The 26,396-nt window shown below is 39.3% G+C and overlaps 1 protein-coding gene across 1 annotated transcript in view; it reads left to right on the top strand.

The window, feature by feature from the left end:
• The window catches only part of LOC115197034 (chemokine-like protein TAFA-5), a 135,511-nt gene that overhangs the window by 49,855 nt on the left and 59,260 nt on the right, over window positions 1–26,396 (top strand). Inside the window, exon 2 of the mRNA XM_029758164.1 lies at window positions 2,537–2,686. Within this exon, the coding sequence (XP_029614024.1) occupies window positions 2,537–2,686 (150 nt within the window). The remainder of the gene's footprint in view (window positions 1–2,536; window positions 2,687–26,396) is intronic.

Below are 26,396 nucleotides of genomic sequence, written 5' to 3'. Positions count from 1 at the left end.
ATCAAAATATATTTTATATTTGAGATTATTCATAGTAGCCACCCTTTGCCTTGATGACAGCTTTGCACACTCTTGGTACTCTATCAACCAGCTTCATGAGCTAGTCACCTGGAATGCATTTAAATTAACAGGTTAATTTGTGAAATGTCTTTCCTTCTTAATGCGTTTGAGCCAGTCAGTTGTGTTGTGACATTGTAGGAGTGGTATACAGAAGATAGCCCTATTTGGTAAAAGAAAAAGTCGATGGCCAGAACAGCTCAAATAAGCAAAGACAAATGACAGTCCATCGTTACTTTAAGCTGAAGGTCAGTCAATTAAGAACATTTGAAGAATTTTGAAAGATTCTTCAAGTGCAGTTGCAAAAACCATCAAGCGCTATGATGAAACTGGCTCTCATGAGGAACGCCACAGGGAAGGAAGACCCAGCGTGACCTCTGCTGCAGAAGGTATGTTCATTAGAGTTACCAGCCTCAGAAATTGCAGCCCAAATAAATACTTCACAGAGACCAAGTAACAGACACAATTCAACATCAAATGTTCAGAGGAGACTGCGTGAATCAGGCCTTCATTGTCAAATTGCTGCAAAGAAACCACTTCTAAAGGACACCAATAAGAAGAAGAGACTTGCTTGGGCCAAGAAATGCAATGGACATTAGACAAGTGGAAATCTGTCTTTTGTTCTGAGGAGTGCAAATTTGAGATTTTAGGTTCTAACCACCGTGTCTTTGTGAGATGCAGAGTAGGTGAACAGATGATCTCCGCATGTGTGGTTCCCACTGTGAAGCGTGGAGGAGGAGGTGTGATGGTGCTTTGTTGGTGACACTGTCGGTAATTTATTTAGAATTCAAGGCACACTTAACCAGCATGGCTACCACAGCATTCTGCAGCGATACGCCATCCCATCTGGTTTGCGCTTATTGGGACTATCATTTGTTTTTCAACAGGACAATGACCCAACACACCTTCAGGCTGTTTAAGGGCTATTTGACCAAGAAGGATAGTTAAAAAACATTTTTTTTTGCTTTATTTAACTAGGCAAGTCAGTTAAGAGCAAATTCTTATTTCAATGACAGTCTAGAAACAGTGAGTTATCTGCCTTGGTCAGGGGCAGAATGACATATTTTTACCTTTTTACCTTGTCAGCCCAAGGATTTGATCTTGCAACCTTTTGGTTACAAGTCCAACACTCTAACCACTTGGCTACCTGCCGCCACAAGAGTAATGGAGTGCTGCATCAGATGACCTGGCCTCAATAATCACCCGACCTCAACCCAAGTGAGATGGTTTGGGATGAGTTGGACCGTAGATTGAAGGAAAAGCAGCCAACAAGTGCTCAGCATATGTGGGAACTCCAAGACTGCTGGGAAAGCATTCCAGGTGACGTTTGTTTAGAGAATGCCAAGAGTGTGCAAAGCTGTCATCAAGGCAAAGGGTGGCTCCTTTTATGAATCTAAAATGTAAAATATATTTTGATTTGTTTAATGCTGTTTTGGTTACTACATGCTTCCATATGTGTTATTTCATAGTTTTGATATCTTCACTATTATTCTACAATGTATAAAGTAGTAAAATAAAAATAAAAAACTTGAATGAGTAAGGGTGATCAAATTTTTGACTGGTGTGTATATAAATGTGATATTTCCGGGGGTTTTTTGTAATACATTTGCAAAAATGTAATACATTTTTAGAATAAAGTCTGTAACATAACACAATTATGACATATTTAAGGGGTCTAAATAATTTCTGAATGCACTGTATATGTAGATCAGCTCTTGCTTTGTGGATACTGGCCCACATGTGTTGTGCTTTTCTCCATCTCCATTTTTTAACTGGGAAACCTGTGAGAGACTTGAAGATTTCTCTCTGTACTTTTGAATCACTATCCTAGACAGCCCACTATTACTCCGAATGTGTCTCTGCAGTAAACTTAATTAACTCCCCCGAACCTCTACACTGTGACTTGAGGCCAGATTAAATTACCACACCACGGTGCTTGCAAATTATAATCACTGACTCTGAGAACCCACTGAGTCCCTATGGAGAATGCCCCAGGGCCAGTCCACTCACACAGGTTAATGTCCAATCAGGAGATAGGTCAAAAGGTCCCAGGACTTAGATACATCAACATCTCTGGTGTCTAATCAAACAACTGGCCCACCTCATCCATGCACTGAGGAAGGGAAATTAAACAGTCTGAAATATGACTGGGATGTATAAATGGATATCTAGGTAATCCTCTATCGGCAATGTTATCACGTGTGATGTTCTCAGAGATGGTGTTAGCCTATAGGAGGTGAGGGGAAAGGTAATTGGAAAGGACCTTTGTTATTAGTTGGTGGTGAATGGTTGATTGGTGGTGAATGATTGATTGGTTAATGTTCTAGCTTTGTATCCATTCAATGCAACCTTTCACTTACATTTTTCTACCCTGGAAATATATATTTTTTAAATGGTAATTCCACCATGTAGAGTAGACTTCACTTCCAATTGTTATCTCTCTCTTACATCATTTCCTTTTCTCTCTTCCTGTCTTTAGGTCAGTTGGCAGCGGGTACATGTGAGATAGTTACTCTGGACCGGGACAGCAGTCAGCCACGGCGGACCATAGCACGGCAGACGGCGAGGTGTGCCTGCAAAAAGGGTCAGATTGCAGGCACCACGAGAGCCAGACCGGCTTGTGTAGACGGTAAGAACCAAGATCCACCTCCATCCTTCACTTTCAGAGAGAACCCCCAAAGCATGGGGGTTGAAGGGCTTAAAGAGCTTTCCTCAAGGGCCTCTTGGGCCACCACCCCCTGTGCATCTAAGACCATTTCTGATGTTGTGGTTTACTCCGTTATCTCTGTTAAGATGGTTTAGGCATCTCGAATGGAGTGTTGCATTGCATTTCATCACCTGCTGTCCTTGTCCTGCGTGCCATCTGGGGAGAATTGGAAAGCAGCTGCTGGATACACATCGAATTGCCTCTCTCTGTGGGGTTGCATTGTGCTTATATTACTTTTTGTGCTTCAGCGGGTACACTTGGATGTTTTATCAAGTTGAAATACCTTCTCTCCCTTTGCACAATACTTACAAAGGCTATTGACAAAAGCCTTCATGGATCAAAAAGCCCACATGGATCAAAAAAGGCTGAAATTTCCTGTGATTTGTATCCTTTCCATAATGTTGCCTGGCACCAGAGCAATTATTTTAGGCACCCTCAACTTTGTTTTGGCATTTTGTGAATGCTGTGACCTGTTTTTCCAGCTTTACTGTTGACAATTTGCCTTTGACACTCTTCCTGCTGCAGTTGTTGTTATGATACCTATGTACCTGAATGAAGCACATAACACAACATCCTAATAACAGGTTTAACACCTGAGGTGGCTGGTGGTTGTCATTGCGTTTAAAAAGATGTTGGCAATACATCTTGGGTGACCTTTATTTACCTAGAGCATGGCACATCTTTGCAGGCTTGGTATTTATGTCAGTTCGCATCTCAGCTCGAGCACTCACTTTCTTTTGTTGTTTGTTCCAGAAATAAACATTGGTGAGCCATAGAGCAGGGTTTACTCTATCAGTGGAAAAACAAATGAGATTTCAGTTATTTTTAATCTTCCCTTCAGTTCTCAAGGTCCTCAGGCTGCAGTACCAAATGCTACAAATGTCTCTTTCCTCTATTCCCATTCCACAGAGGTCACATTTCAAACAGGATAATCCATATATCCATCACAGTTTAAATCCTCTGCTTCAAACAAACTGCAAGGATCTGGGCCAAAATATCACAAAAATCTGCAAAATTACTCATCTTTCATGCAGTGTTGTCTTTTGTTCATAATGAGTTGGATTATATTTAGAAAGGCCCAATCGGAGAGTAGATTGCTTCTGCCTTTGTGGAAATGTTGCCATGTAATGGTTTCACCTGTGACTTCGATCTCATTGAAAATCCCTCAGGATCTTTTTTAATCACACAAGAAACAGCTCCCATTTGCAGTCGCAAATTACTTTCAAAGAAATAATGAGTGAAACATTCCTTCAGTGTATGAGTTCAGAAGGAACTAGAGAATTCAACAGAATCAACAAAAAGCAGTGGTTGGTATACACTCTTGGTAATAAAGGTACGCTTAGGGTACAGTATTGTTCCCTTGGGTACAAAAATATTAAAATACTGTCGTGACGTGACTATCATTAATGTGATGACTGTTATTTATCGAATCAACTAACTATGTTTAATTGTTGCTTAATTAAATTAATCATGTAACAATTAACTAATTAGGAATTTGAGGCACCACAGAAGAAGTTGTTTAATGAGTTACCATCTCCCAAGTTAAACTCAAAGATATATATATGTATAAATTATATATCGATAACAGGCACTTATTAACTTCTATGGGCTACGTGGGACGCTAGAGTCCCACCTGCGGGACACTGCCATTGAAATATCAGGGCGGCAAATTCAAAAACAACAAAATGTCATAATTCAACTTTCTCAAACATACAACTATTTTACACCATTTTAAAGATACACTTCTCCTTGATGTAACCACATTGTCCGATTTCAAAAAGGCTTTACAGCGAAAGCAAAACATTAGATTATGTTAGGAGAGTACATAGACAAAAATAATCATACAGCCATTTTCAAGCAAGGACGTGTCAATAAAACCCAAAACACAGCTAAATGAAGCACTAACCTTTGACGATCTTCATCAGATGACACTCCTAGGATATTATGTTACACAATACATGTATGTTTTGTTTGATAAAGTTCATATTTATGTCCAAAAACAACATTTTACATTGGTGCGTGATGTTCAGAAAATGTATTCCCACCAAAGCTCCCGGTGAATGTGCACATCAATTTACAAAAATACTCATCATAAACGTTGACAAAATATATAACAACTATTTAAAGAATTATAGATAGACTACTCCTGGATGCAACCGCTGTGTCAGATTTTAAAATAGCTTTACGGAGAAAGCACATTTTTCAATATTCTGAGTACATAGCTCGCCATCACAGAAAGCTATACAGACACCCGCCAAGTTTGGGGCAACCTAAACTCAGAATTGGTATTAGAAATATTCTCAATCCCTTTGTTGCCAGGCAGTCCACTCAGTAACTGAGCTCCTATTATCTGCCCAGTGACCGGAGAATGCTCAAACCACTTTCTGAAGGCTTTTGACAGCCAATGGAAGCCTTAGGAAGTGCAACGTAACCCCACAGATACTGTAGTTTCGAAAGGGACTAGAAAGAAGAACTACAATTCTCAGATCCTCCACTTCCTGGTTGACTTTTTCTCAGGTTTTTGCCTGCCATATGAGTTCTGTTATACTCACAGACAGCATTCAAACAGTTTTAGAAACTTCAGAGTGTTTTCTATCCAAATCTACTAATAATATGCCAGAGTAGTAACCTGTTTAAATTGGGTACGTTTTTCATCCGGCCGTGAAAATACTGCCCCCTAGCCCAGACAGGTTAATCATTACCTCATATCAGTCTCATTCTGAACGTCAGAGACTTCTTGAATCCGCAAGAACCCCATTCTTTCTGATTATTCAGTTCTACACAAATGTATTTCATTATTTATTTACTAACTAACTTAATAGTAACACAGAATACACTGAGACACTTACATGAGACAAAAGTCCCTAGTGGACTGACAAGATATGACGGTGTGTTACACATATGGAGAGGCAGGGGTAGATAAAGAGAGGGAGAGGCAAAGAGAGTCAATCTTATCGTACATTTAGGAACTACCCTCAAAGTAATTATAATACTTTGCTCACGAACTGCCACCCGTTTGAGTAATAAATGCAATGTAGTTACATGTCTTTGTTCGTTGTCTCTCTGTTGAAACCAACCCTTCTATGAGGAAGGGGCTGGATGGGTGTAAGGTTCTGGTTGTCCATCAGAGGTCACAATGTCCTTCTTAGTTTTTCCAGCTTGTAAGGGATGTGTCTTCAGATGCACCAATGATTGTCTGAGATGGGATCTTCTCCTTCCTTTCTCGGGTAGATAGTCAAGTTCTAGATCCTTTTACATGCACAGCTGTAAACTGTCAAATGTTCTGGTCTTTATCTTCTTTACTTGTGTTGAGATTTTCTGAGTTTATAACCATTTCAACATGTTGCCAACGCTCCATGCTTTTCTGGTCTGATACGTGAGGTTATCTTCTCACCTCATGTTGAGTCTTTGAGATTCAACCATTCGTAACATTCAGCTCATGCTGTCCATCTGCTGGACTCACCATTTCAAACGTGTCGCCTACCTTCTCACGTTTTCTGGTCTGAATGTAAATATCGTTACCAAGGCTTTTATCCTCAGGTAGAAAGGGGGTGCTCCATCATGCCGACACAATGTCTGCGCTCACTTGGGCGTGGTACCGACTGGGCAAAAGTTATGAAAAACTATTATCTCATTTAGATGAGTAAAATCACATTTCTATCTTAACCTCTCTAGGGTAGGGGGCAGTATTTGCACGGCCGGATAAAAAACGTACCCGATTGAATCTGGTTATTACTACTGCCCAGAAACTAGAATATGCATATAATTGTTTGATTTGGATAGAAAACACCCTAAAGTTTCTAAAACTGTTTGAATGGTGTCTGTGAGTATAACAGAACTCATATGGCAGGCAAAAACCTGAGAAGATTCCTTACAGGAAGTGCCCTCTCTGACCATTTCTTGGCCTTCTACACTCTCTTTATTGAAAACTGAGGATCTCTGCTGTAACGTGACACTTCCTACGGCTCCCATAGGCTCTCAGAAGGCGGCAGAACGGTGAATGATGACTCTGCAGGCCCAGGCTGAAAAACAGTAGCGCATTTGGATAGTGGTCGATCAGAGAACAATGAGACTGGGGGCGCGTGCACGAGCCGACACCATGTTTTTATTTTTTCGTCTTTGAACGAAAACAGGGTTTCCCAGTCGGAATATTATCGCTTTTTTACGAGAAAAATCGCATAAAAATTGATTTTAAACAGCGGTTGACATGCTTCGAAGTACGGTAATGGAATATTTAGAATTTTTTTGTCACGAAACGCGTCGGGCACGTAACCCTTCGTCACCCTTCGGATAGTGTCTTGAACGCACAAACAAAACAGAGGATATTTGAACATAACTATGGATTATTTTGAACCAAACCAACATTTTATTATTGAAGTAGAAGTCCTGGGAGTGCATTCTGACGAAGAACAGCAAAGGTAATCCAATTTTTCTAATAGTAAATCGGAGTTTGGTGAGGGCCAAACTAGGTGGGTGTCAAAATAGCTAGCCCGTGATGGCGAGCTATCTACTCAGAATATTGCAAAATGTGCTTTTGCCGAAAATCTATTTTAAAATCGGACATAGCGATTGCATAAAGGAGTTCTGTATCTATAATTCTTAAAATAATTGTTATGTTTTTTGTGAACATTTATCGTGAGTAATTTAGTAAATTCACCAGAAGTTTGCGGTGGGTATGCTAGTTCTGAACGTCACATGCTAATGTAAAAGCTGGTTTTTGATTTAAATATGAACTTGATTGAACAAAACATGCATCAAAGGTTAGTGCTGCATTTAGCTGTGGTTTGGGTTTATGTGAAATTATATGCTAGCTTGAAAAATGGGTGTCTGATTATTTCTGGCTGGGTACTCTGCTGACATAATCTAATGTTTTGCTTTCGTTGTAAAGCCTTTTTGAAATCGGACAGTGTGGTTAGATTAACAACATTGGGTGTTGAAGTAGATGTCCTGGGAGTGCATTCTGACGAAGAACAGCAAAGGTAATCCAATTTTTCTTATAGTAAATCTTGACCAAAAATTCTAAATATTCCATTACCGTACTTCGAAGCATGTCAAACGCTGTTTAAAATAATTTTAATAATAATATTCCGACCGGGAAACCCTGTTTTCGTTCAAAGACTGAAAATCTAAAATGGACTCTTCACGTGCACGCGCGCCCCCGTCTCATTGTTCTCAGATCGACCACTTACCAAATGCGTTACTGTTTTTCAGCCATGGGCTGCAAAGTCATCATTCAACGTTCTGCCGCCTTCTGAGAGCCTATGGGAGCCGTAGGAAGTGTCACGTTACAGCAGAGATCCTCAGTTTTCAATAAAGAGAGTGTAGAAGGCCAAGAAATGGTCAGAGAGGGCACTTCCTGTACAGAATCTTCTCAGGTTTTTGCCTGCCATATGAGTTCTGTTATACTCACAGACACCATTCAAACAGTTTTAGAAACTTTAGGGTGTTTTCAATCCAAATCAAACAATTATATGCATATTCTAGTTTCTGGGCAGTAGTAATAACCAGATTAAATCGGGTACATTTTTTATCCGGCCGTGCAAATACTGCCCCCTTCCCTAGAGAGGTTAAACAATTTAAAGGCAATGCCACCAAATACTGATTGAGTGTATGTAAACATCTGACCCCCTGGGAATGTGATGAAAGAAATAAAAGCTGAAATAAATAATTCTCTCTACTATTATTCTGACATTTCACATTCTTAAAATAAAGTGCTGATCCTAACTGACCTAAAACAGAGATTTTTTACTAGGATTAAATGTCAGGAATTGTGAATAACTGAGTTTAAATGTATTTGGCTAAGGTGTATGTAATCTTCTGACTTCAACTGTACATGTACAAACCCTGCATGTTTAACAGGTATTATCTTTGTAAACATCTGTAAACACGTTGTTATATACAATATATTTACACAAACACGATTTGGACATATTTGTATAAAAGAGAGAACATACAGAGCTCCATGTACGTTTGTGTAAATATATTAAATACAAATGTATTTGTTGAAATATTAGGTACGTACCTTTATGATTTATATTTACCTGATTGAGATATATTCATTTGTTATTAGTGTAACTTATTTTTTGCCCCCCAACTCTTGCACCTTCATTGTACTGGGATAAGTGTGTTAGGATAAAGGCAGGAAGTTGGGCCTTCGGGGGAGAAGTCCTAGCTACACGCGGGAGCGGTATAGTCTTTTGACCATACAGACATACAGGCAGGTCATATTATGTATTTTCCATGTCAAGTAATCTATGCTATAAGTTGATTGGAGAATCTTTTTTGTTGTTGTTAGATATAAGAAGAATAAACCTTTTTGTTGCACCATCTCCCTGGATCTCATTGAATGTTTTGGCCATTTGGAAACCTTGAATGTGGACTGTATGCGTACGAAAAAAACTTGCTTTCAGGCTAGGGCAGTGGCTATGGTAAAGAGGATAGGAAGCCACGTGTTTCCTCTTTATTATTATGCATGCCTCAAGGGACATGCAAGCAACATTCTTTCTGGAAGAACCTACCATATTGATGAATGAAGTGATGACTAAAGGATTTCCTCTTTGAATAAATGTAGTTATTTACATGGAGGATGCTTCCTAAGTATTTGCACAAAGCAACAATTAATCTACACAATGATGAAGTGTGTGCAGGTGTTCAGGTAGGTTCAGAACAATTTATATATACTGTTATAAGATTAATCAAATGTTCTACTACAGTGGATGCTTGACTGCAGTTAATTGGGTATGCAATTGGAGAAGATTGCAATGCATTATTATGCAGTGTTGTCAACACATTTTTTTACCCATTCTCTTTTATTTCTTTCACTCTATTTTTTTCCATATTAACATGATTATTGTCTGTAGTCATATTAGTCTCACATCCTTTACCACACAGCAAATTGGCCGATGTTACCATGTGTTGATATTTCAGTGTAACATTTCTAGTGTTGATTCAGGTGTTAAATTAACAGTCATTGTTGTAAAAGAAACCCAAGTGTTGGTGTTAATAACCAGTGTTTAACCAAAACCACGCCCGGCATTATCATATTTCCCAGCATGCTCTATTGCGAGTAGATTTTAAAAAATTGTTTGTTTTAATATCTATGGTTTTGCATGTACATCGATGAATTAATCTTATGCTACTCAAATATAAATAACATATATATTTTTAAACTAATCCACCCGTTACTGAAATGGTTGTATCAGTTTAGATGGTATAAGTAGTCTCATATTGTAACGCCCTGGTCATAGAGAGGGGTTTTTTGTTCTTTATTTTGGTTAGACCAGGGTGTTACATTGGGTGGGCGTTCTATGTTTATTTTTCTATGTTGGTTTGTTTCTTTGGTTTGGCCGTGGGTGGCTCCCAATCAGGCACAGCTGTAGTTTGTTGTTGCTGATTGGGAGTCACACATAAGTAGCCTGTTTTTCCTTTGGGTTTTGTGGGTGATTGTTTTCTGTTGAGAGTTTTTCCTAACAGGACTGTTTGCTGTCGTCTTTTGTTTATTTTTTGTAGTGTTCACTTTTTCAATTAAATATTTAAGATGAACACACATCCTCCTCTGCACCTTGGTCTCATTACGACGACACCCGTTACACATATCATCATCTTTCCAACCTGGCACTCATTTTGAATGCAGGATGTACAAATGTTGCATATCCAAACTCTGGTTGATTACAATAAGAATTACACAAGTTTGCAAGCCATCGTAACTTGCAGGCCTAATAAACATGAGTTTCAGGGCACTGATTTAGAGTAAAATAATGATGGGTCATTCGCGAATGATTCGGCTCTAAGAGCCGGCTCATGTAGGTGAACGTTGGGAGCTGGCTCGCATATCAGAAGAGCCGAATGTATTTATAAAAATATTTAAAAAATTAGATATGAATAATCAAAATATTTAAATGAATATAATTAACTAATTCAAAGAACGAAAAAATATATAAAATAATATAGGCCTAAATGCTCAAGCGCACACATATTCGTTCTGTCTGCTCAGACTAACAGCCTCACCTGTTGTTCCTGTCAATCAGACACACAGTGCCAACCAATGAAACAAAGATGCATGAGGGAGGGCCGAGCCAACTCACTCACTGTCACATACTTAGCAGCCGAGGAGAGAGAGGAAGGAAAGCTGTGAAAACAGCTGGAAAATGAGTCAGAAGCACAGTAGCATTTGCATGCATTTTAATAATGTAGACAATGTTAGAGCACAGTGTAGAATTTGTCAAAACCAAATGTCATATATAGCCGTTTCTATGCACAACCTACACCAGGATATGCGAACTGTGCACCCAACTGTGAAGCTAGCTGTAGCGGATCTTCGAGAAACTAGCGGGCCTGCTAGTGATAGTGGTGGTGGAGATGTATCCACTCAGCCAAGTAGACCTACTCCGCGACCCACAGCAACGCAGTCTTCTATGGACCAGTTTATGCCAAAGTCTATGTCTGTAGCAAAACAAGGCTAAATTGATATTGCATTGACTAAAATGATTGCCACTGACTTCAAGCCATTTTTGATCGTGGAGGACAGAGGTTTTAGCAATAATCTAAATCCAAAGTACACAATTACAAGCAGGAAAACCCTTTCAAAATCACTTATTCCACAACTGTACGAGAGCACACAGGCTTCAGTGCGGGAAAGAGTCCAAAAAACTACTACTGTTTGCCTTACCACTGACTGCTGGACATCAAGGGTAACCACTTCTTACATGTCGGTTACATGTCACTTCATTGAAGATTTTTCGACATCTAGCTGTCTTCTGGACTGCTTTGAGTTCAGCGACAGACACACCTCAGAGAACTTGGCAGAGGAACTGTTGAGAGTGGCCAGAGAATGGAAAGTAGATGGAGAAGTGGTCTGTTGTGTTAGCGACAATGCAGCTAACATAACCAAAGCCATTAAAATGTTTAAATGGACCCAGTGATGCCAGAGCGATTGATGAGGCTCTTCAGAGAATAACCTCAGCAGCAGGGATGGACAGCCCCAGCAGTCAGCTGGCTCAGGCACCAGGGCAACAGGAAGAAGAGGCATCAGATGGAGCAGAAGCACCAGATGTAGTGTCACAAACATCTGCTGTTTGGATGCTGTTTGAGGAGAGAGCAACTGGGGATTCAGCACGAAGGAATCCCTCAGCAGATGCCTTAATGGAGGGGTGATCCTATTTGGAGGAGCCCCTCCTCCAAAGATCTGCAGATCCTCTGAGCTGGTGGAAGAACAAGGCCTCTGTCTACCCACGGCTTACTAAAGTCATGACAGGGAGACTCTGCATAGTGGCCACATCCGTTCCCTCTGAGAGGGTCTTCTCAAAAATGGGACAAATAATTACTGGGAGAAGAAACCGCATCAGACCCTCGAAAGTGAGGCAGCTTGCATTTCTGAATACAAATCTTTCATAAAAGCAAAATATGGTCAGCATTGCTGTGTGCTGCTGGTTATAACATGGCAATAAAGAAGAGCGAGATAAGAGGGACCCGTTTAATGTTTTAAGTGGGATGCTGCAATTTTGCACATTTTTATTTATTATTCTTTGATATGGTGCAATATTCTATTATTATGTTGTTCAGATTGTATTCTTTTGAATTGTTACATTTATATGCACTTTGTTTATATACATTCAAAAAGTTTTACTTTAAATGCACATGTGTAATAACATCCTTCTTTTTTACATTTATTTAAATTTGTGGGATGCTGCAGTTTTGCAAATTGTTATTTATTTTTGTTTGATATGGTGCAATATTCTATTATGCTGTTCAGATTGTATTCATTTTGAATGGTTAGATATTTTTGCACTTTGTTTATATACATTAAAAAGTATATATGTTTAAATGTTTAATAGCATTATTTTTCATAACAAACCAATGCATTTTTAAAGACATTGTGGTTAAGGTAGAGTATGATTTCATTTAATAATTTAATGAGAATTGTTTTCACACCAATCATAGTCAAACTATCGCTAACTGTTTGACTTAAAAAATACAAAACATATTTTTTTAAAGAGCCGTTTAGGAGCTGAGCGGAATGAGCCGGCACACTGAAAAGAGCAAGATTGCCCGTCACTAGAGTAAAACTAGGCCCTCATTAAATAAAAGTACTGTGTTAACAAATTTAATGATGACAAATTCACTTACACTCTCACTTGGTGAAGGCCAGAAAAATATAGTAAATTGTACTGCAACAATCAAATCTCTATCACTATCAAATACATTCATGGGTGGTAACTCTACAATTCACCAGAAAGGGTAGGCACTCTGGGAAATATGCAAATATGGCTTTACACTAAGCAATGTGTTAATTTAAAGATCATGAATAGTCAAAATCATGTTTTACATGAAATTGGATGATATTGGAAGGACACCAGATCGAAGTATGAGGACTTGACTGTTACTTCTACATTGATAAAGTTTGATCATAAAGTTACTGGTCCCGCTCCCATGTCAAACACTTGGATTCATTATTAAGGAGACAAGGTGACCTCACCTTAACTCTAATTTTAAAACACCAATGTTAACATGATATTCTATTACCACATTTAAATAAGTACCGCCTTGTAACCAATATCGGAGAAAGCATGTTTGCAGAGGGGAGTGGTTTATACAGCTAGATAGCTAATCTACTGGTGCCAAAATGTGACTGTAAATATAATTTAAAGTTTACCCTATTCATCTATGGAAAAGATACTTACACTGAGTGTACAAAACATTAGCAACACCTGCTCTTTCCATGACATAGACTGACCAGGTGAATCCAGGTGAAAGCTATAAACCTTTATTGATGTCACCTGTTAAATCCACTTCAATCAGTGTATGTGAAGGAGATTAGACAGGTTAAATAATGCTTTTTAAGCCTTGAGACAATTGAAAATGTGTGCCATTCAGAGGGTGAAGGATAAGCTCCTTTGACTGGGGTATGGTAGTAGATGCCAGGCACACCGGTTTGAGTGTGTCAAGAACTGCAGTGCTGCTGGATTTTTCAAGCTCAACAGTTTCCCATGTGTATCAAGAATGGTACTCAACCCAAAGGACGTCCAGCCAACGTGACACAACTGCGGGAAGCATTGGAGTCAACATGGTCCAGTATCTCTGTGGAAAGCTTTTGACACCTTGTAGAGTTCATGCCCCAATGAATTGAGGCTGTTCTGGGTGCAACTCAATATTTGGAAAGTGTTCCTAAGGTTTTGTACACTCAGTGTATATGTTTCCCCTTTCATCTGTGTCTGGTGTTAGCTAGTGACTGACTAGCTAGGTCTTCAGCCAGCATGGAACAAAATGGGGGAAGGATCGTTCAAAACTTTGACGCAATTTTCAGGTCAACACATCCATCAGTGCTGCTGTGAACAGAATCATCGGACACATGCCAAAACTGGAGATGTATATGTATTTTAAAAATGATATCATTGATGACATTTTGATGTTGTTTCAGTTTCTTTGTGTATCACCAAATTCATTTTAGATGATTTACTGCATCACTGTTCACTGTATCCAAGTTGCTTGACATAGGTGTTTCAAAGAGCTGTCAGTCAAGTCGAGCTTATGTAAGCTTCCCGACCACTCGGGCCTGTCTTTTCAAACTTCCTGGTAGTTACCCATGAGAGAAAACGTACGTTTCAGAAGGACTCTTCAGGACCTTTAACACTGAAAAGTGTGGACCCATATAGACATTGGACCAGTATTACAGTACATTCATCACTTTAAGTATTGATTTAACCCTGGATAATTTTCTGTACAATTTCTCTGCTAAACCAGTGAGAATAGATGAAAAAAAAGTAATGTACAGACATATACTCTAACATCTGTTTATAGGAATCCCCACCATATTTTATTTACAGGCAAATTGTCATACTGAATAAAGCGTTAAAAACTGAATAACAATTGAGCATTTAAGATGAGTGAACCTTGAGCATCAATAGCAGTGATAGCATCTTTGGCTTTCAAGGCCAGGGTTTCAATGATGTCATCCCCACAGTGACCGTACGTACATATCCCAACCAGAAGCCATGGAGTACAGGCAACATCCACACCGAGCTAAAGGCTAGAGCTGCCACTTTCAAGGAGCGGGACACTAATCCAGACGCTTTTAAGAAATCCCGCTATGCCCTCAAACGAACCATCAAACTGCAAAGCTTCAATACAGGACTAAGATTGAATCCTACTACACCGTGCTGACGCTCGTCGGATGTGGCCGGGCTTGCAAACTATTACATACTACGGAGGTAAACCCAACCGCGAGCTGCCCAGTGACACAAGCCTACCAGATATTCTAAATGCCCTGTATGCTCTCTTCGAGGCAAGCAACAATGAAGCATGCATGAAAGCACCAGCTGTTCTGGACGACTGTGTGATCACACCCTCCGTAGCTGATGTGAGCAAGACCTTTAAACAGGTCAACATTCACAAGGCCGCGGGGCCAGACGGATTACCAGGATGTGGATTCAGAGCAAGCGCGGACCAAATGGCAAGTGTCTTCACTAATATTTTCAACTTCTTCCTGCCTTTGTCTGTAGTACCTACATGTTTCAAGCAGGACCACCATAGTCCCTGTGCCCAAGAAAGCGAAGGTAACCTGCCTAAATGACTACTGCCCCATAGCATTCACATCGGTAGCCATGAAGTGCTTTGAAAGGCAGGTCATGGCTCACATCAACACCCTCATCCCGGAAATCCTAGATCCACTCCAATTTACATACCGCCCCAACAGATCCACAGATGACGCAAACTCAATCGCACTCCACACAGCCCTTTTCCACCCGGACAAAAGGAACACCTATGTGAGAGTCCTGTTCATTGACTACAGCTCAGCGTTCGACACCATAGTGCCCACAAAGCTCATCACTAAGCTAAGGACCATGGGACTAAACGCCTCCCTCTGCAACTGGATCCTGGACTTCCTGACGGACCCCCCCCAGGTGGTAAGGATAGGTAGCAACACATCAGACATGCTGATCCTCAACACTGGGGCCCCTCAGGGGTGTGTGTTTATTCCCCTTCTGTACTCCCTGTTCAACCGTTGACTGCATGGCCAAGCACGACTCCAACACCATCATTAAATTTGCTGACGACACAACGCTGGTAGGCCTGATCACTGACAATGATAAAATAGCCTATAGGGAGGAGGTCAGAGACCTGGCCGTGTGGTGCCAGGACAAAAACCTTTCCCTCAACGTGTGCAAAATGAAGGAGATGATCGTAGACTACAGGAAAGGGAGGGCCAAACATGCCCCTAATCACATCGATGGGGCTGTAGTGGAGCGTGTCGAGAGTTTCAAGTTCCTTGGTGTCCACATCTCCAACAAACTATTATGGTCTAAACACACCAATAGAGTCGTGAATAGGGCATGACAACGCCACCCCCCCAGATCTTCAGAAAATTCTACAGCTGCACCATCAATAGCATCCTGACCGGTTGCATCACCGCCTGCTATGGCAACTGCTCAGCATCCAACCATGAGGCACTACAGAGGGCAGTGCGTACAGCCCAGTACATCACTGGGGCCAAGCTTCCTGCCATCCAGGACCTACAGTATATACAAGGCGGTGACAAGATTTTGGGCCTTCCTCTGACAAAGACTCTAGTCATCCAAGTCATAGACTGTTCTCTCTGCTACCACACAGCAAGTGATACCAGAGCACCAAGTCTAGGTCCAAAAGACTCCTTAACAGCTTCTACCCCCAGGCCATAAGACTGTTGAACAAATAATCAAATGGCCACCCAGATTATTTGCATTGACATCCCCCACCTTTGTTTTTACACTGTTGCTACTTGCTGTTTATTATCTATACATAGTCACTTTACCTCTACCTACATGTACAAATGACCTGAACTAACCTGTACCCTCGCACATTGACTCGGTACCGGTAACCCCTGTATATAGCCTCATTATTGTTATTTTGTATTTCTTTTTTTATATTATTTCTTTTTCACTTTAGTTTATTTAATAAATATTTTCTTAACTCTATTTTCATACAACTGCATTGTTGGTTAAGAGCTTGTAAGTAAGCATTTCACGGTAAGATCTACACCTGTTGTATTTGGCGCATGTGACAAATCACATTTTATTTTATTTTATTTTATTACAACACTACACATTCTTGTGCATTGGGAAATATTACACACATGCACACTTGTATTGCTGTCATTTGTCATTTTGACATGTTTTTTCAATTAATTAGCAATCTTCAGAGAGGATCTTTGGAAGTGCTTAAAATGTGCCATGGAGAGAAGCATGTTGACACTTCGGAACAGTAAGATAATGGTCTGATAGCACTGCACACAAGGCAGGATTTGAGGATTTTATCTCTATTGAAAATGAGCTAAGGTCTTAGTCCTTTCATGTGATTATGTTTAGACAATATGATGATACTCCCTACAGTTTCTAGTCATTTGGAATATGGAACGATGTTGTTTGTTAGGCCATTAGCAATATCACAGATATGGTATTTTTCAAGAAAAAGCCTAGTGTACAGCTAAAGGATGTTTACATATGGAACTCATTCAGCAGGCACTCTGCTGTAACACAAATAGCCAAATTTGTCCTATCATGACCTGCCTTTTGATTCTCTTTTGATTATTTTCTATATTATTGTAATGTAGTGGACTTATGACATTTATTTAGTGTTGTTGTTTAGTGAAGTTTCTGGGGAAACTATTTTCTTGAATATCTTACTTTTACTGTTGCAGGTATTCAATCAATTAAAGGCATATACAGCATTGTGTCCCAGGGAGGGAGTTGACACTTGATTGCAAAACTGTCAGTCCCTTGTCATGGCCTATTCAGTTCTGATGGCAAACCTGTCTGCAAAGTCACACAACAAGACTGTTTCAACCAGCTGTATAACTGGGAAGTTGTTGCCTGTACTTTTGTCTTTACAGCCTACAATTATGCTATTTTGTTATCTGCAAATTATGTCCCAAAATACGTTGGAATATTAGGTGAGCAGACCTTCGTCCTTGGGAATGTTGACAATGAGGACATACATCATTATCCCACACAACATCCATCTGGTCTGTTGCCATATAAAAAAGTGCACATCCTTTCCTTCTGTCACGCCAGGCAATTTTCATAAGAAGGTGTTCATGGCATATACAGAGTGGGGGCGCTCACAAAGTGTGTTTCATTACCGCAGCGACAAGCCCATAAGGAGAAATAAATGAGGGGTGGCAAAAAGACAAATGATTATAGATGATATCTACAAGTAGAAAGGATAAATGATGTGTGAATTAATATGTACTGTGCATCATGGTAGATTATTTCCCCCGTGACCCCCTTTCCCAAAGAGACCTCTCAATGGATCCAATCAATCAGCACAGACTCATGAGCTAAGCGCTATAAACCGATGCCAAAATTTTCCCTATTATCATAACACAGATGAGCTTAGCTTCTTTGCATGGGTAACAGGAATTAGACACAAACAAATGGCATAAATACAAATCAATCATTCAAAAGGTATTTTATTAAAGGATTTATTCAGTGTTGCAATTATGTATGCCAATTAAGTGTAAATACAGTGCCTAGTGAAAGTCTGCACACCCCTTACAGAGTCTACATTTTGCTGCCTTACAATTTAATCATACAGGTCTACATAACCTGCTCCACATTTTCAAAGTGAAATATAATTATAGAAAATTGTCCAAATTAATAAAATAAAATAAAAACCTAAGATTCCATGATTGCATATGTCTTCACAGTTAAGACTTAGTGGAAGCACTTTTGGCAGCCATTACATCTGTGAATGATTTTTAGATTTTTAAGATAATATTCTACCAGCTTTACACCAATCTTATGGTAACATATATACTTTGTTTTTGTAAAAATGTCTCAAACTGTCACGGTTTTTGTACGAAGGAGACCAAGGCACAGCGTGTGTATCGTTCCACATTTTATTACAACTGTGAAACTATGCAAGACATACAAATAAACTACTAAACAAAAACCACAAACCGTGACGAAGAGGTGCAACATACACTAGCTCAAAATAGTCTCCCACAAAACCTAGTGGGAAAATCAACAACGTAAATATGATCCCCAATTAGAGACAATGATGACAAGCTGCCTCTAATTGGAGATCATCCCCCCAAAAAACAACATAGAAATACAGAAACTAGAACCCCACATAGAAATACATAAACTAGACAAAAACCCCAACATAGAAAAAAGAAACTAGAACCAACATAGACATAAATAAACTAGACAAAATCCTGTCACGCCCTGACCTACTCTACCACAGAAAATAAAAGCTTTCTATGGTCAGGACGTGACACAATACAGCAATATTCAAACCTTGTCTTTGATTTTCAAGTTAATTAAGATATGACTGAGACTGGACCACTAAGTATCACTCAACACCTCGTGGAAAGCCATTCTGGTGTGATTTTAGCATTAGAATGTGTTTAATTTTCCCTCTGAAAAATACAACTCTATGCCAGGGTTAGGTATTCAGAAGACTGATGCGGGTTTTCCACTAACATTTTACATGGGCGTTACTCCTTTCATGTTTCTTTTGATCCTTACAAACTCCCCTGCCAGTGACAAGCATATCCATAACATGATACTGCCACCACAAAACTTGAAAATACAGAGAAGTTTTCTCTGTGTTGTGTTGTATTGGATTTGACCGAAACCTGTAGTTTTTAATTTGGGCCAAAATGTTTATTTCTTTGCAATGTTGTCTTCCAGTATTACTTAACCTGTTATGGCTAGGGGGCAGTATTTTCATGGCCGGATAAAAAACGTACCCAATTTAATCTGATTATTACTCCTGCCCAGAAACTAGAATATGCATATAATTATTGGCTTTGGATAGAAAACACCCTAAAGTTTCTAAAACTGTTTGAATGGTGTCTGTGAGTATAACAGAACTCATATGGCAGGCAAAAACCTGAGAAGATTCCAAACAGGAAGTACCCTCTCTGACCATTCCTTGAGCTTCTTGGCTCTGTTTAAAGAAAACTTAGGATCTTTGCTGTAACGTGACACTTCCTATGGCTCCCATAGGCTCTCAGAACCCGGGGAAAAGCTGAATGATGTAATTCCAGCCGCTGGCTGAAAAACTTTAGCGCGTTTGGATGGTGGTCGATCAGAGGGCCATCAGACTGAGGCTCGTGCACGAGGGGATCCCATGTTCTTACTTTCTTTTTCTTTGTACTAAAAAACGATTTCCCGGTCGGAATATTATCTCTTTTTTTCGAGAAGAATGGCATAAAAATTTATTTTAAACAGCGGTTGACATGCTTCGAAGTACGGTAATGGAATATTTCGAATTTTTTTGTCACGAAATGCGTCGTGCTCGTCACCCTTCTTTACCATTCGGATAGTGTCTTGAACGCACGAACTAAACGTCACTGTTTGGATATAACTATGGATTATTTGGGACCAAACCAACATTTGTTATTGAAGTAGAAGCCCTGGGAGTGCATTCTGACGAAGAACAGCAAAGGTAATAACATTTTTCTTATAGTAAATCTGTCTTTGGTGAGTGCTAAACTTGGTGGGTGTCTAAATAGCTAGCCGTGATGGCTGGGCTATCTACTGAGAATATTGCAAAATGTGCTTTCACCGAAAAGCTATTTTAAAATCGGACATAGCGAGTGCATAGACGAGTTCTGAATCTATAATTCTTAAAATAATTGTTATGTTTTTTGTGAGTAATTTAGTAAATTCACCGGAAGTTTGCGGGGGATATGCTAGTTCTGAACGTCACATGCTAATGTAAAAAGCTTGTTTTTGATGTAAATATGAACTTGATTGAACAAAACATGCATGTATTGTATAACATAATGTCCTAGGGGTGTCATCTGATGAAGATCATCAAAGGTTAGTGCTGCATTTAGCTGTGGTTTGGATTTATGTGACATTATATGCTAGCTTGAAAAATGGGTGTCTGATTATTTCTGGCTGGGTACTCTGTTGACATAATCTAATGTTTTGCTTTCGTTGTAAAGCCTTTTTGAAATCGGACAGTGTGGTTAGATAAAGGAGAGTCTTGTCTTTAATGACCTTGTTGCAAATAGAATAGATGATTTGGAGCGGATTTTTTTATCACAGGCTTCCTCCTTTTCACTTTGTCTAAAGTCCAGTAATGTGGAGTTGCAATGTTGTTGATCCTCTTTATTCTCAAGTATTGTGGTGGCAGCATCATGTTATTGGTATGCTTCTCACCGGCAGGGACTGGGGAGTTTGTCGGGATCAAAATAAATTTAAAAGGAGCAAAGCCCAGGTAAAAAGTTAGAGGAAAACCCACCATAGTCTTCTGAAAACCAAACCCTGGGATAGAGTTTTATTTTTCAGTGGGACAATTACACAAATTGAAATGCCAAAGACTTACAATAGGTGTTAACCTCTCTGGGCTAGGTGGGACGTTAGCGTCCCACTCTATTCAACAGCCAGTGGAATCGCGTGGCGCGAAATACAAATAACTCAAAAATGCTACAACTTCAATTTCTCAAACATATGATTATTTTACACCATTTGAAAGATAAGACTCTTGTTAATCCAAGCACATTGTCCGATTTCAAAAAGGCTTTACAGCGAAAGCAAAACATTAGATTATGTCAGGAGAGTACCCAGCCAACAATAATCACACAGCCATTTTCAAAGCAAGCATCTATGTCTCAAAAACCCAAACCACAGCTAAATGCAGCGCTAACCTTTGATGATCTTCATCAGATGACACTCCTAGGACATTATGTTATACAATACATGCATGTTTTGTTCAATCAAGTTCATATTTATATAAAAAAACTGCTTTTTACATTAGCATGTGATGTTCAGAACTAGAATACCCACCGAAAACTTCCGGTGAATTTACTACATTGCTCACCATAAACGTTGACAAAATACATAACAATTATTTTAAGAATTATAGATACAGAACTCCTTTATGCATTCGCTATGTCAGATTTTAAAAAAGCTTTTCGGCGAAAGCACATTTTGCAATATTCTGAGTATATCGCTCAGCCATCACGGCTAGCTAATTTGACACCCGCCAAGTTTGGGGCAACCTAAACTCAGAATTACTATTAGAAAAATTGGATTACCTTTGCTATTCTTCGTCAGAATGCACTCCCAGGGCTTCTACTTCAACAACAAATGTTGTTTTGGTTCCAAATAATCCATAGTTATATCCAAATACCTCCGTTTTGTTCGTGCATTCAGGTCACTATCCAAAGGGTAACGCACGAGCGCATTTCGTGAAAAAAATGGCGAGGTCTTGTGAACGCGCATCTCCAGTCTCTCTGTCACCAGGCAGTCCACTGACAAACTCTGCTCCTGTTATCTGCCCGGAGACAGGTGACGTGTCAATCCGGTTTCTGAAGGCTTTAGAGAGCCAATGGAAGCCTTATAAAGTGTCACCTAACAGCACAGATACTGTAATTTCGATAGAGATGCAACAGAAGGACTACAAATTGTCAGACAGGCCACTTCCTGCTTGTAATTTTCTCAGGTTTTTGCCTGCCTTATGAGTTCTGTTATACTCACAGACACCATCCAAACAGTTTTAGAAACTTTAGAGTGTGTTCTATCCATATCTACTAATAATATGCATATTTTCGTTTCTGGGCAAGGTTGGTAACCAGTTTAAATCAGGTACGTTTTTTATCCGGCCGTGAAAATACTGCCCCCTATCCCAGACAGGTTAAATAGGGCCTGGCAACTTTAGTTTGTATCTACCTTACATTATGAAGATGTGTGTTTAATGCTATGTCTGATTTATTGTGATTAGTCTATTTTCATTTCGTTCTATTGGGTTTTTCACAGTTAGAGAAAATGTATCTTAAAGGGGCACACACATGATATTTTCTGAGTTTTCATTGAACACGTGAATTATTTTGATAAGAAATGTACTGAAGAAACTTACTGTGAACCGGGGATATAAAATATATGACATGTTTGACTGTTTTTAAATACTTAGTGTGATAGAGAAAGAAACACTTATTTGAAGGTTTTGAATGACCTCTGACCTCCGTCCTGGCTTTCTAGTGTGGTTTGATTGCCCTCACTGGGAAGTTGAGAGATGGTCGGGTGATGATTTAAGGTCATATGTAGTACTGATTTGAAGGACATTTGTAATACTGATTATTATGGAAAAGTTTATAATGAATATGTGTGATTCCGACCACGAGAACAATAGACCTGTCTCTAGTCTATTTTTACTATGAATTTATAGGTAAAAAAAATGTATGGCGTAATTAATGGTAGTACATCATTTGATTTGCAGTGTTGTTATTTTTTACACATTGATCACATTGTGAGTCATGTGTCAAAATAGGGGAATGACCAGTCCTTTGACGTTTTTGGATTGAAGTTTACACACCTTGAGTGATATGTAGCGATGTATCAAGTGATATATGAAGGAGTGTATTGTTACGCTGTTTGTTTGTTTTGTTTGATAAATCTCACCAGATTGGGTCTGCTGGATGATGGGGATAATATCCTGAACCTGTGACTCCGCGATGAGGTTGAGAGTATAAGCCAATTTGGATAACTTTTTTTACAGAATCTGTTATTCTCTTTGACATGTGTTTTAGAGATTTGCATTGGGAATATTGGTAGTAGTAATCATTTGTCAAACAGTCAATGCTTGTCTGGATTTCCTGAATCAGAAATGAACTGAACTGAATTGTTGTTCTGATCTGTCCTTTCTCGGGGTTATGGTGAAAATGACTACAGATGGTATCTAGATGCATGGAAGGGATCATTTGAACACACGGTGTGGACCTCAAAATCCCATCTAACCGGCTGAAGAAATGACATTCAATACGGCCCTGTCCTGGACCACTTCTACCTACAGACCTGAGTCCGAGCAAGCAACTGGTGTACAGCATCCAGTTGAAGCTAGATGGTATCTAGATGCATGGAAGGGATAATTTGAACACATGGTGTGGACCTCAAAATCCCATCTAACCGGCTGAAGAAATGACATTCAATACGGCCCTGTCCTGCACCACTTCTACCTACAGACCTGAGTCCGAGCCAGCAACCGGTGTACAGCATCCAGTTGAAGCTTTTTCTATCATGTTTTTCACTCAGGAATGTAACAGGAGTCCACGTGGAGTGAGCATGAAGAGAGATCCGTTCCAAAACTTATCTCATGTTGCTTGTATACTGGTTGGCAAATGGACAAGACATAATAGGCGTTGTGGTGGGGCTCAAGTGAGACATTAGTCTGTTTGCGAAAATCAAATTATTCCTGAAACATTGAACTTGGGACATTATCATGGGCCATCCACTTTGAACTGTGAAGCTATCTGAAGAAGAAAATGAAGAGATGTCAGAAGATTGAGTGCCGGGAAAGGAAGGGGTTGGTCATCTGTGCCTGTGTTTGATTTAGACTTGTCTAAAATTGTTATTTGGTGTATCAGCATGATTGTGGAGGTTTACACACTGCTATATTTATAGTAATTTAGGCTAAGAATGCATTGAGATACTGATCTGTAATTATAATTGAGATGAGAAAGTTAATACTGGAATTATAGGATAATTATATTGTTTGTTAATATAAATGTAATACATTCTACCAGTATTGATGTGTGTTAATTTGAGGGTTTTAATTTTGAGTGATGGAATCATTGTGAATCACTGAGCAATGTCATTCAACATTTTGGTTGGATAATTAGTTGGGTTTTAATTATGTTTTGGAAACTGAATGATTTTTAAAACTGACTGATTTAATACATTTTTAGTATATTAAAAACTATATGAGTGTAGCAATTAAGGTATTATGGATTGATTGTTTTGATTGTTGTTATGCTGACATGTGGAAAGAAGTTGTGTACCAAAGAGGTTTATACTATTTTCAGCATACCCTGGTGAATGGAGAGGATGAACTCTGATCCTGAGAGTGAAACTGATCCTAATCTATTTGATTTATATCCATTACCAAATTGCAATTTGTAATAATAGTACTCAGAAACTATAGCAGGTTTGTGTCAATGGCACATAGCCATAGCCTTATACATAGTGGGATCATGATGCTTGTCATGGGTCATGTTCATTAGGCACAAAACAGAAGATATGTTACTTAAACCGGGAGACACTACCTGGATTTGTCCGACAAGATAAAGTAATTTTAGTTTCTACCATGCTGACCAATGGGGGTGTGATCAGTATCAACATGATGATTTTGTCAGGCGGTGGTTAACTGGTGCAGTGAATCAGGCGCAGGAGAGCAGAAATGAGTGTACAAGGTATTTAATTCCACGACAGCACCAGTAAACAGACAATACTCAAAGTGCGGAGAAATACCGGTCACTCGAAAATAACGGGCGTAAATACATAACCCGGCAAACATAACCAGCCGACAAGTACCGCCATGAACAATCAATAAACACGCACACTAACATGTGGGAAACAGAGGGTTAAATAATGAACATGTAATTGGGGAATAGAAACCAGGTGTATAGAAAACAAAGACAAAAAAAATGAAAAGTGGATCGGCGATGGCTAAAAGACCGGCGACGTCTACCGCCAAACGCCGCCAGAACAAGGAGAGGGACTGACTTCGGCGGAAGTCGTGACAGATTTGTTTCATGCTGATGAAAAATGTACTCTGATTTAGATTGCTGAGAATTTCTTAACAATATTTGGATGTCTTTAAACCGTGGAATTATTTATTTTAAGTTGAGAGAAATCTCAAAATGGGGGGAATATGATAAAAAGTATGTATTTACCTGATTTATTTTATATTAATGGTTAACAATTAATATTTAACCTCTCTAGGGTAGGTGGGACGAAATTGTCCCACCTACGCAACAGCCAGTGTAATCCCGTGGCGCGTTATTCAAATACCTTAGAAATGCTATTACTTCAATTTCTCAAACATATGACTATTTTACACCATTTTAAAGACAAGACTCTCGTTAATCTAACCACACTGTCCGATTTCAAAAAGGCTTTACAACGAAAGCAAAACATTAGATTATGTCAGCAGAATACCCCGCCAGAAATAATCAGACACCCATTTTTCAAGCTAGCATATAATGTCACATAAACCCAAACCACAGCTAAATGCAGCACTAACCTTTGATGATCTTCATCAGATGGCAATCCTAGGACATTATGTTATACAATACATGCATGTTTTGTTCAATCAAGTTCATATTTATATCAAAAACCAGCTTTTTACATTAGCATGTGACGTTCAGAACCTGCATACCCCCCGCAAACTTCCGGTGAATTTACTAAATTACTCACGATAAACGTTCACAAAAAACATAACAATTATTTTAAGAATTATAGATACAGAACTCCTCTATGCACTCGCTATGTCCGATTTTAAAATAGCTTTTCGGTGAAAGCACATTTTGCAATATTCTAAGTAGATAGCCCGGCATCACAGGGCTAGCTATTTAGACACCCACCAAGTTTAGCCCTCACCAAAGTCAGATTTACAATAAGAAAAATGTTATTACCTTTGCTGTTCTTCATCAGATCAGCGCAAAAAAACACAAAATAGGTCAGGAGCCCGTAAAACAGCGGCTTTGCATCCTAGCGCCATCTTAGAACCCATTACTACTACTACTATCTTTAATTGAGCTTCTCATTCTCCTTAATTGCCGGGTTGCATTATCAACAGTCCCTTATCTCTGGTATATCTTAGCATGCATCATTCAAGACTAAGTTTAAATTGTGTGCAGCGCATA

The sequence above is a fragment of the Salmo trutta genome, chromosome 7 (genome assembly GCF_901001165.1).
Source record: "Salmo trutta chromosome 7, fSalTru1.1, whole genome shotgun sequence".
NCBI classification, from domain to species: Eukaryota; Metazoa; Chordata; class Actinopteri; order Salmoniformes; family Salmonidae; genus Salmo; species Salmo trutta.
The sequence above is the reverse complement of the archived record's forward strand: the minus strand, read 5'-3'. Positions and strand labels throughout refer to the sequence as shown.